Source organism: Equus caballus, chromosome 3 (assembly GCF_041296265.1).
Source record: "Equus caballus isolate H_3958 breed thoroughbred chromosome 3, TB-T2T, whole genome shotgun sequence".
NCBI classification, from domain to species: Eukaryota; Metazoa; Chordata; class Mammalia; order Perissodactyla; family Equidae; genus Equus; species Equus caballus.
Window position 1 is genome coordinate 70,507,674 of NC_091686.1, and position 12,087 is coordinate 70,519,760.

The 12,087-nt window shown below is 37.8% G+C and overlaps 1 protein-coding gene and 1 long non-coding RNA gene across 4 annotated transcripts in view; one reads left to right on the forward strand and one right to left on the reverse strand.

Moving 5' to 3' along the window:
- Nucleotides 1–12,087, forward strand: part of LOC111772891 (uncharacterized) — a 71,835-nt gene that overhangs the window by 32,613 nt on the left and 27,135 nt on the right. The window lies entirely within an intron of this gene.
- On the reverse strand, nt 7,716–9,865 carry CABS1 (calcium binding protein, spermatid associated 1). 2 transcript variants are annotated; one of them, XM_023638009.2, is made up of 2 exons: nt 8,723–9,865; nt 7,716–7,864 (listed from the first exon to the last, which is right to left on the reverse strand). In XM_023638009.2, the coding sequence occupies exons 1-2, from the start codon at nt 9,761–9,763 to the stop codon at nt 7,775–7,777; spliced, it is 1,131 nt and encodes a 376-aa protein (XP_023493777.2). In that variant the 5' UTR covers nt 9,764–9,865; the 3' UTR covers nt 7,716–7,774. The 2 variants fall into 2 exon arrangements, with proteins under 2 accessions (XP_023493777.2, XP_001502211.2); XM_001502161.5 differs by having other exon boundaries at nt 8,470–9,860.

The following is a 12,087-nucleotide window of genomic DNA, read 5'->3' on the forward strand; positions in this document are numbered from 1 at the left end:
TTCTTGTGTCTCTTCCTCTTGCTTCTTCTTTCATTCTCAGTCCAACTTTTACTTGTTCACCAAAATGATCTTTATATAACATAATCAATATATTAACCGCTTGCTTAAAACTTTTGATGCTGGGGCTGGCCCACTGGCGTAGTGGTTAAGTTCACGTGCTTTGCTTCCGTGGCCCGGGGTTCGCAGGTTTGGATCCTGGGTGAGGACGTACACACTGCTCATCAAGCCGTGCTGTAGTGGCATCCCACATGTGAAACAGAGGAAGATTGGCTCAGATGTTAGCTCAAGGACAATCTCCCTCAAGCAAAAAGGAAGATTAGCAACAGATGTTAGCTCAGGGGCAGTCCTCACCAAAACAAAAAAAATTTTTGATGCCTCCCATTGTCTACATCAGCATTTCCCAAACCATGTTATACAGAGCACTAGTTCCTAGAGATGTTTACTGGAGCTCCATGAAAATAGAGCTCCATGAACACTTGGTATACATATCCTCATGTAAAGACTCCAGGAAATTCACCCCAATATTTTATCAATGCATTTTACCCTGAAATTCTTTTTGGTTCCTACAAAAAAACCCCTATTAATTCCAGTGAAACTAGCTTAGGAAATATGAGCTGTTAGTTATGTGAAATTTTAACCCTAAATTGCTACACATGGTGCAATGGTTACTTTTATGTGTTAAAATGGGTAGGTTATAGTGCCTAGTTTGGTCAAACACTAGTCTAGATGTTTCTATGAAGGTATTTTATAGATGTGATTAACATTTAACATCGGTTGACTTTGAGTGAAGCAGAGTTCTTTCTATAAGGTATAATCTAATCAGTTGAAGGCTTTAGGAACAAAGACTAAAGTTTCCTAAAAAGGAAGGAATTCTGCCTCGAAACTGAAACATAGAAATCCTGTCTGAGTTTCCAGCCTGCTGACTTGCTTATGGATTTTGGGCTCAAGACCGCAATATCGAGTCTTAACTGAATTTCCAGCCTGCCAAATTGTGCTGTGGACTTTGAACTTCCCAGTCTTCACAATTACATGAGCCAATTTCTTAAGATAAATCTCTCTCATCTATCTGTCTCTCTATCTATCATCATCTATTATCTATCTATGAGTCATTGATTCCGTTTCTCTGGAGAACCCTGCCTAATATACATGGTCTGGCACAATTTGATTATTTTTGCTTTTGTAAGGCTATAATATCAGTTATAATTTAGTGTATCTGTTACCATTTTTACCCAAATCCACTCTACTCTAACCTTACTTCAGTGTTACTGAGCACACCAAGTACTTTTATGCTTCTGGATCTTTGCCCTTGCCCTTCCCTCAGCTTAAAACCAGTGATCCCCTTCTTGTCCTGGTAAACTCATATTCATTTCTAAGTATCCAGTTCATACCATCCTTCCTCTGAGGACATTCATAACCTACTAAATGAACTCATCATTCGCGGTTTCATTTAATTCATGCATTTAACAGATGTTTGCTGAGCATCTGCTGTGTTCAAAGCTCTCAGAATTGAGCAGTGGACAAAGGGGCTGTGATCTCTTCCCTTAGGATGGAATGACCAGCTCTTTTTACTCAGGACACTCTAGTTTACGTCTGTTGTCTTGGAGTCATCACTAATAGTTCCTCCTTTCAGTCTCAAAAGTGTTCTGGTTTGGGTGATGAATTATGTGATATTCTTAGTTATCAAGTATATAATCCAGTAGGGAGGATAAATATTAAACAGGTATTATGGGTTAAGTTGTATCTTTTCCCTTACCCCCAAATACATTGGAGTCCTAACTCCCAGTACCTGTGAATGCTACCTTATTCAGACATGGGGTCTTTGCAGATGTAACCAACTTAAGATGAGGTCATACCGGATTGAGGAGCCTAACTCAATGACTGATGGCCCTGTAAACAGAGAGAAATTTGGTCGCATAGAAGCACAAAGAGAATATCATGTGATGAGGGAGGCAGAGATTGTAGTGCTGTGTCTTAAACCCGAAGAATGTCAAGGATTGCCAGCAACTAGTAGAAGCTAGGAAAGATCCTCCCCTGGAAGCTTCAGAGAGAGCATGGCCCTGCTCACACCTTGATTTCAGACTTATATCCTTCAGAACTGTGAGAGGATAAATTTCTGTTGTTTTAAGCCATCCAATTTTTAGTAATTTGTTACAGCAGTCCTAGGAAATTAATGCAACAAGCAATTTAAAAATTTTGAGTGTTACATAAAGCAAGATATTGTGTACCATGGGACAATGTGATGGGAGAATACAGGTGCCTACATGGTTGGAGGAGATGACATTTAGGGGAGTTCAAGAATGACTCAGGGTGAGTATAGCATATCCAGTGATCCTGAGACAAGACATAGCTTCATGCTCTAAAGAAACCAAAAGAAGATCTATATAGTTGAGATTTAAGAATAAAAAATAACAGTAGCGTATCCCGGCTGTGTCCTGATTGTGGAGAACCTGACAAATATCATGAAGATTTTGGACTTTATCCTAACATGGGTGGAAAGTCATCAAAGCATTTTGAGTATGGTGATGAAAGTTGCGTAATCAATTTGTGCTATAAAATGTCACTCTTGCTTGATAAAACTTGGGATAAAGAAGTGACAGTGCAAATGGGGTCAAGTGGATTCCTGAGGGCCCAGAAGTGAAAACTTTGGTTTTTTTTTTTGTGGGAGGATGAGAGAGAGAGAGATGTGAAGGAAGAGTCCCAGTTTCTGGCTTTGACAACTATGCAGATGATATCTCTTTCTGAGATGGAGAATATTAGAAGAAGAGAAATTTGGGAGAAAGGAGAATTCCAATTTCAATTTACACTTCTATTATCTTTGAGGTGTATGTGAGAAATCCAAAAGAACATACCAGTACTGTTGTGGAAATAACTGCAGGCTCAAATTAATTCATGTATAATTTACTCCTGATCTGCAACAGGTAGAAGAATTGGGCAACACACATACCACACACATACTGCTCCAATTCCCCAGTCTTCTTGGTACTTTGAACTTAGAAATGTTCTTTAATGCATCCTCACATAGAGCGTCTCTTTGGGAGAACTGCCTTTCTTTGTAGTTAAGAGTTGTTTCATCTTAAAACTGTTCTCTCTCTCTGTCATATGGTGGTCAGGAATTCCTTATGACGTAGAAGAGAGTTTTATGTCTGAGGGTAGGGGTAGCTGTGGGTAAGGGATACAGTGCAGATTGTGAACAGGAATTACCTTAGGACAGAGGCATCTTGTGTCAGAGGAAACTATGGACAGGATTATCTTGTGACTCAGAAGTATCTTTAATCAAATAAATACAATAAAGTATTACAAGTGATGTTATTAAAGAATGTATATGGTGAGTGGAGTGCACAACAGGTTGTCATACCTGGGGATGGTTAGAGAAGATAACACTTGAGGTGAGTCTTGAAAGATGACTAAATGTTTACCACCTGAGACTGCAAAGATTTCTAGGGACAGGGAATATGATGAAGGAAGACACAGGGACTTGAAATAGCTTGGGTCCTTGGCTATTAGTAAACTTTGATTTCAGCCAATGGAAAACTCAACTCAAACTCATTTAACTAGAAGAGAAAATGTATTGCCTCATGTAAACAAGCAGGCCAGGTAAGTCTGGATGTACGATGTGACGAGAACTCAGTTCTTTCTATTTCTTGGCTCTTATCTTCTCCGTGTTGGTTCTATCCTCAGCTCTCTGCCCCCTTGTGGTCCCTAGATAGCTCCAGAAGCTCCTGGCACTACATCTTTCCAGACTGAGGTTTCTGTCAGAATCTTATTTCCCAGAAATATGTCCTCTTTGCCCTGACTGGTTTATGTGCTTATTCTTGAATGACTGTGACAAGATATATGGGAAACAGAGTGACTAGTTCATTGCTAAAGTTGGGGGTGGGCTCTATCTCACCTAAATCACACGTGTGAAAATGGAGGAATAGTAATACAAAGAAAATCTAGTTGTATTACAAAGAAAATTTTATGGTAGGTGGGCTTGGAAGCTAAATTAAAAACAGTAGATGTTAACCACATTAAGGAAACTTAAATTCCTCTCATTTCTTCATTCATAAACATTTGCTATCTACTACCTACTAGGTACTCTCTAGCTCAATAGTCATGGGTCCCAGCTCTCAGGGAGCTTACATTTCTCCTTCATGTAGACAGAGTGTAGTGTAGTGTATGAAGGGAGGGCAGGAAGAGTAAACGTGGGTAGTGGGCAGAGTAAGAACATGCAGGGGCTTGTGCGCCTTGCTGAAGAGTTTGGACTTTATCATAAAGACAGTAGGGAGCAAGTGAAGGGCTTTAGAGAGAGGTGAGTACTTAGGGGCATAATTAATTGGTGGGATGCAAGACCAGAGGTGGAATGGCCAGTTACAAGACTGCAGGCAAGCTTAAACAATGGAGTGGCAGAGGAAATGGAGAAAGGGTCAGGGTTATGATAAGTAGGTAGAATGATTCATTGTTCAACAGTTCACACAAAGTGGTGTGACTTTGAACTTGGGCTTTGGTCTCATGTACATCTGGAGAGCTGAGCTTTGCCACTTGCTGGCTTGGTTATCTTGGTCCAATGACTTTTCTCTGCTCTCACTTTGGTCATCTGTAAAATGAGACTGTTACAAGTGTCCACCCACTGTAAGCCCCAGACTCCTCTCTCGGGTCATGACTATTTAGTATATTTGGGAATAAAGACTCTTTCTCACATCCATTGTTTACTTCCATATCTTAGCTGTTTCTCCTTAGGCCCACCAATTCATTTATTTCCTCCAGAATTGCATATTCAAGACCTTGCTTCTTTCAGATGTTTAATGAAATTTCAGGATAAGGAGAAACTTGACTTTGAAATTGCACTATTTAACATTGATTATTAGGCACCCACTCTTTGAAAAGCCTGATGTCCACTGGCTGCCAATAATCTCATTGGCCACTCTTCTTTCTGGACTCTAGCCAGTTGCCAGTGTCCTCTGTTCCTCTTATCTTTGACCAGCTGCAAATTCCCATTTCTTGTGTTATAGAGCATGTTATCTTTTGAATTGTTTAACCATTCCAGTCCAGGGCCTCAGGGCCTCATCTCCCTCACTCAAAGGGGACTATCAAGATATTTTTCTAAGTAAAGGCCCAGAAAAGAACTATGGTTGCAGTTGATAAAATGACACTTTTCACCTTGCCACCTATCTCAGTACTAAGGTGGTTTTGAGGATAAAATAAGTAAAACGTTTAGTAGCTTTCAAATATATTCTGAATGAGATTGAGAATGCTCAACAAGCACCACATGATTTGTCTCCTGTCTACTTTTCCAGTTTCAACGTGTCATTTTCCAACTGATGACACGTTCTAACCACATGGTATGTTCATTTCCTTCAAACACTTGAGCCGTTTCTAGCCTCAGGGCTTTGGGCATGTTGTGTCCTCAGCTCTACACATTTTTCAATCTTTAGCTTAAATCTCACTTTCTCAGAGAAAACTTCACTGGACTTAAATTTTTGTGTAGTCATAAACTGTAGTCTTTTAGTGGTTTTGTTTGTAATACCCATCAGAACCTGTAGTTAGGCATTTCTTTATGATTATTTGAGATTATTTAATATTTATCTTTTCCAGTGGATTAATTTCCATGAAGGCAAGGGCTGTGTCATGTGGTTCACTACAGTGTCAACAGAGGCTCTTATGGTTCTTGGAACACAGTAGGTGCACAATAAATATTTTATAAATGAAAATGAATACAGTACTTAGTGTCCGACATATAGGAACACTCAATAACTACTAGCTGATATTTTTATTAGGTGTGTAGAAGATATAAATTGACTCAAGTTTTCCCTGGCTGATGGTGTTGACAATTATTCTTTCCCTTGGTGTACACTTTATATTCTGGATTTCATGCATTTGTACGTGAAAGCACAGAGAAGGAAACAAAATCACCGGAAGTTGCTTCCTAGAGATAGTCTCTGTTAAGGGATTGTTATATGTATGTATCTATCTATATATGGCATACATATCACTGTATAAATTTTGTTTAGGAGTTTCATGTGAAGATTTCCCTAAAAACTCTTTTATAGACCATTTAAAAAGATACATACTATTGCTTCATATGGGTAAATAGAAATGTAGCAAATTCTATGTCATGAGAATTTTAATTGCTCTTAGTGTTTCTCTTTTATAAACATATAAAATCACATTCTTGAATGTCTTTGGCAACCTCCTTGTATTTAAAACTGTGAGAGCCAGTACAGCATAGTGATTAAGACAGCATGAGCTCCGGAGGAAGAGTGCCTGGTCTGCAGCCTTCTTTATTACGTATTAATTATGAGGCTTGGGCATGTTACATAGATTTTCTGACAGTTCCTTTCTCTGTAAAATGGATGTAATAATATTTTTTCTTATAGTGTTGTTATGAAGAGCAAATGTTATTCTAAATGCAAATACAACAAAACCTGTAGTAAGAGCTAAATAACTCTTAGCTACTTTCATGACCTCTAATTCTTAAGAAAATTCTTAGTTGTAAAATAGCTAGGCCAAAAACTTTAACTATTTTTAATGCTTGCTTTATATATTGCCAAATTGCCTCCCAAAAAGGTTGGAGGAATTTTCATTAGTCAACAATGAATATTTAGAATGATCATTGTCACTTGTCAAATGGATAAAAATATATGTATAATATATAATACATCTAATAGTTTTACTTTTTTTGAATACTATGATCATTGAATATGTTTCACGTTTACTGGAAGTTTGCATTTCATGAATTATCTGTTTATCTCTTCTGCCCATTTAAAATGCTCTCTCTGTAGGATCTCTTCATAAAGATAGGAATCCTTTCACTGCTTTATATAATGCAATTATTTTTCCCTAGTTATCATGTGCTTTTTAATTTTACGTTAATATTCTTTTGTATTTTTTTTTTTTTTTTTGGTAAAGAAGATTGGCCCTGAGCTAACATCTGTTGCCAATCTTCCTCTTTTTTTGCTTGAGGAAGATTGGCCCTGAGCTAACATCTGTGCCAATCTTCCTGTATTTTGTATATGGGATTCTGCCACAGCATGGCTTGATGAGCGGTGTGTAGGTCTGTGCCCGGGATCCAAACCTGTAAGCCCTGGGCTGCAGAAGCAGAGTGCACAAACCTAACCACTATGCTACTGGGCTGGCCCCTGTTTCTACAGAATTTTAACTATTCGTGGTGTCAAATCCATCAATCTTTTTTGCCATTTCTTATCTGCTTAGATAGATTTCTCATCTCCATTTGGATGGATATACACATATGTTTTCTTCTAAGTTTTTGCATGATTTTATTTTGAAGTTTTTGATCCATGTAGAATTTATTTTAGAGTATGGTCTTAAATGGCAGTCTACCTTAATTTTTTCCCAGATACTCAATTGTCAAAGCAGGATTAATTAACCATCATACCCCATGGTTTTGAGGTCCACTTTACCATCTACTAAATTTTTACGTTAAAATGTGTTTCTGGGTTTTAACATGCCAGCACAGTTATTCTTATCTATAGTCTATCTAATGGTGTAACTCCTTACCCCTCCTCCCTTCCCTCCCCCTAATCTGTAGCATTTACTATTTCCAGTGTTTTGTTTTTTTAAATATAATAAAATTATGAGTCTCGGTAGAACAATTCTATTCTTGGTGTCCAGAGTTAAGTTATTCTTTAAACAAGCAATGGATTTTCATTTTACTTATCTCTCTCCTAATTTGATAATTTTGTACTAGAATATCAAACACATCCATACACAGTAAATCAGTTGCCGTCAAAAAGATTTATTGAAGAAAAATCAGCAAAGTGAAAACAGACCCATTTTAAAAGCCTGTGTCAGCAAAGAATGAAGATCTATGTCCTTGAATTGTTAACCAAAAGCATAAGAAGAGTGCGATATCAGTGCTTAAGACCTGAAAAAGATGGACAAAAATTCAAGAAAGAAATTTTAAAGAAAGAAAATCACAGTTTTCATATGTTTACCCATAATATTCTTTTGGACAAATGTACATGTTTGTAAAATATCATTTTGCCTTAGTCTGCATCCAACATGAGCCAGGAATATTTCTTACAGGTGGGTGCTAAACAATTACTGAATAGCCTTAATTCTTATGTATGTTTTTTAATAGAAGAGAACCATCAGTTAAATACTAATGAAAAAAATCTGTTTAGAATAAACATTTCAGATATTTTAATACTACAACAATTTTTTTGAGATATGTTAATTTCATTCTCTCCATCGCTTTAACTCATACTAAAATATGCTATTGAGAATTAACTAAAATGACATACACCATTAAATGTAGCAAGAAGTGAGCTTTCTTTATTGCTCTCTCTTCATATCCCTAAAGCTGGGATTAGAAGGTTTTATATTAGGATAAGTAATTATTGGATAACAATTAAACTTTGTGATACTAGGGGAACTGTTGTATTGCTGAGTTTTCTAAGTTTCCATAAATATATTCTGCTGGATGAGCTCTATTTCTAAGCATCCACATTTTCTAAGTCTAATACTTGCCTTAAAAGCCCACATTCTCTAATTTATTGAGATTTTTGCTTGTTCAACAAACTTCTCAGATGTTTAAGCTAGCTGTCTAGGCTATTGTACAATTCTACTCGACATCTCCTTTGTTGCTTTAAATCAGGAACTCATCTGGTTCTTCTTTCAGTAGTTTAAAGACACCTGTTTCAGTTGTACAATTGTCTTCTGTTTGGTTTGGGACATCTAAATCGGGAGTAGTTCCTGAAAATGCCTCAGTGTCCTTACTTACAGATTCCATTCTATTATTTTCAGACAAATCTTCTTTTGTCATAGTAGATGAATCTTCCTTGATGTTCGTCGCTACAGATGCAGGGACAATGAAGTCATATCTGGATTCAACAGCACTTAGCAAAACAGGATATTTCTCTGCTTCATTTGCAATCTCTCTTTCTGTCCAAACATTGATTTCCTCCGTAGACTCTTCATCAGTTAGCGGAATATCTTCTGGGTTGTCTTTGTCTCTTTCAACAGTGGTAGTGAGTTCAAACACAGTGATGAACTTTTCCTCATCAGAGTCAGTTAGTTTAGGCACAACATTAGGGTCATCCTCTGGAAGAATTAAGTCAATTTCAGTTATTTTCTCTTCTGTAACGGTGGTTATGTCTGGAATAGTGGTGACGTTTTTTTCAGTAGCTGGAGAGATTTCAGCCTCAGGAATAGAGGAGTCAGTGATCTGGACAGCCTCATCAGCAGCGACATTGGATTTAACTGAGGAGCTATCATTGTTAGCTGGAAGGGCAGGGGTGTCAGCAGTGTTGGTGGTGCTGTCTTTTAGTGTGCCAGAGACTTCAGAAGTTGTTGAGACATCTTCATCCCCTGAGCCAATAGTATCCAAGAAAACATCTTCTTTTGCCCTGTTAGTGGAAAAATCTATTAAAGACACAGTAGCAACAGGTGATGAGATATTACCAATTTTCATTGAAATGAAATCTTCAGTAATACAGTCACTAGCCATGGAGTTTGTAGTGCCTGTCAGAGTGGTAATGTCTTTCTCCAGATGAGTTGATGATTTAAGAATATGGGATTCAGCATCATCTTCTGATTTTAGTCTTTCCTTTAGAGATGTAAGCTTGTTGTATGTAGTTGTTGAAAAATCACTTTCTTGCATATGGTCATTTACTGAAGTAATGTGGTCTCCTTCTGAAGTAATAGTTGTTTCTGATCTAGGAATAGTGTTTTCAGCCCCAAAGAAAATGGTTGCTTCCGTTGTTGTTTTACTGCTTTCTGTTGGAGGATGAGAATAAGTTTTTGGCACACCATCTTCAGCCATGGGACGAAGTGGCACTATGCACACTCAGAGGTCTTTCCCTGGGCCCAGTGATATCCCTAGGCAGGAGAGTAGTATTCATTATAGTGATGGAAGCACTGGTCATCAAGGTGATTGTTACATCAACCACAGGGCCAATGGCATTGGCTCTCTGTGGAGGTTGTTTCTGTGCTCTGATTGGGCACCTGGTTGCAAGAGTATTGATATTAGATAAAAAGACAATAGAGTCCTCTCTGGTTATGTAATCAAAATTCACAGCTGAATATCAATTGCAAAGAACTTGGGATTTAACATATTTCTGAATATAAAGGATGTGCCTTCCAATATGGGGCTTGTGTCACTTGAAACAGACATAACAGAGTCTGCCAGTGTCAATGGAGGAAACTCCAAGAGCCACAAGATTATCAGCATCATCTCCAAGTTGCCTGTCCTTCAAGTTAAGTAGCAATATCTTTTTTGAGGTGTTTGAGGTGAAGCATCTTCTCTTGAGATTCATGGTATTTAAATGTCTAAAAAACTTCATGGCCCTTTCAGCAGTGAATGTGGCTGTAGAAAGTGCTCAGGGAGCAGGGATTGTAGTTAGTTCTCTTCTTCAGGGAGGAAATTCTCCCTTTTTCAGTATGGATAATAAAAAATATGTTACTGACCTGTTAGAGTCTTTGTAGTTTTCTTCTTCCCTGTAATTCTTACTTTTTCTTGAATTAACTTGAATAACAGTGAGAGTGTCAGGTTTTGTAGGTTTAATTTCTTTAGAAATGTTTTCCTGTAGAGAGTGCTATTTCAACCTGAAAAGAATTTTCTGGCAGGAAGTTGGTGGTAAATGTCAGAATTCACCCAGAAACAAGATCAGGCTGTGGAATAACTGTATTAGCCCTAAGAATTATATCCTCAATTTCAGAGGGAATATTTTGTCTAATGATGTTAGTTACATCAGTCATTATTATTTTGTTATCATCTTAAGATTTAGCTAATTAGATACAAGAAGATTGTAGTCTGGTACTACTCTTTTCCCAGGGTCATTAGAAGAAAGAGAACTTTCAGACTCAGACAAAACTAAATCTGAAAAAGGGCAGCAGTTTCGCCTAGAGTAGTGGTTTCCATCTCAAGGGCAAATGCTTATTCTTCATTAGATATGGACTCAACCTCAAAGTTTACAGTGTCTTTTCTTAGTTGATTCACCTGGTACAGATATATCACCACTCTCTGTAGAAATATCAGACAGGTTTTAAGATGAACATTTTTCATTTTAAAGATATGGGCAGCTTCTCCAGAAATGATTTTGCTTCAAGGGGCTGTCACTATCATGGGCTCCCATGTCTCACTGCTCCAGGGAATGCTGTCAGCATCAGAGACAGGGAAGGAAGTCTCAAGTTAACGATAGGCACAGTTTCTTTATTTCTAAATAAAAGTACTCTCGGTTCCAGTGGCAGTAAAGGAAATCACAGGGTAAAGCCATTCTCTGGGCTGGCTAACTTAATGGGCAGTTTTTAACCTCTACATTTTTCCTCATAATCTAGTGTTTGTGAAGCTTAATTCAGGACAAGGCATGCTATAAACCAAAGACTTGGTGTCCTTTTGGGGGAATTTTTTTGTGTACAAAAAGGGGAAAAAAAGATGGAAGTATTAGCTATGTAACTGCTGGAAGTTATCTTGGTATCTGTTATGGTGAATAGAGTTAGAATATGGAGGAAAATTTTCATTTTTATGAGTATTTTTTTTTTAAAGATTGGCACCTAACATAACATCTGTTGCCGATCTTCTTTTTTTTTTTTCTTCTCCCTAAAGCCCCCAAATACATAGTTGTGTATTCTAGTTGTAGGTCCTTCTGGTTGTGCTATGTGGGATTCCACCTCAGCATGGCTTGATCGGTGCCATGTCTGTGCCCAGGATCCAAACCGCTGAAACCCTGGGCCGCTGAAGCAGAGTGCAGGAACTTAACCTCTCGACCATGGGACCAATCCCCATTTTTATGAGTATTTAATCTGCACTTAGAAATGTCAGGTGAAATGATGATATCATCTTCATAGATACTAATTTGTCAAATAGTCTTTAATTTCAGGGTTTACTTTTGTGGTCTCACCAACTTTGCTTCTACTAATATAGCTATGAAGTGGATTCACATTGATTATAGCATAATAAAGCTTTTTTCTCCTATGGAGAATATTATTACCATTATTGTGTTTTTTAAACCATTGGGCTCAAAAAGGACACTTCAGATGGAGAGTGTGTGTCATCCATCAAAGAGCAGGAAGCACACGGTGAAAATCCTGATGGGACTTCTGGAACTTTAGCAATCTTGAGGGTGGAACTGGAGTCATCTGCTCTAG

Coding starts and splice junctions, on each gene's coding strand:
- CABS1 (XM_001502161.5), bottom strand. CDS start 9,763: ATGGCTGAAGATGGTGTGCCAAAAACTTATTCTCATCCTCCAACAGAA.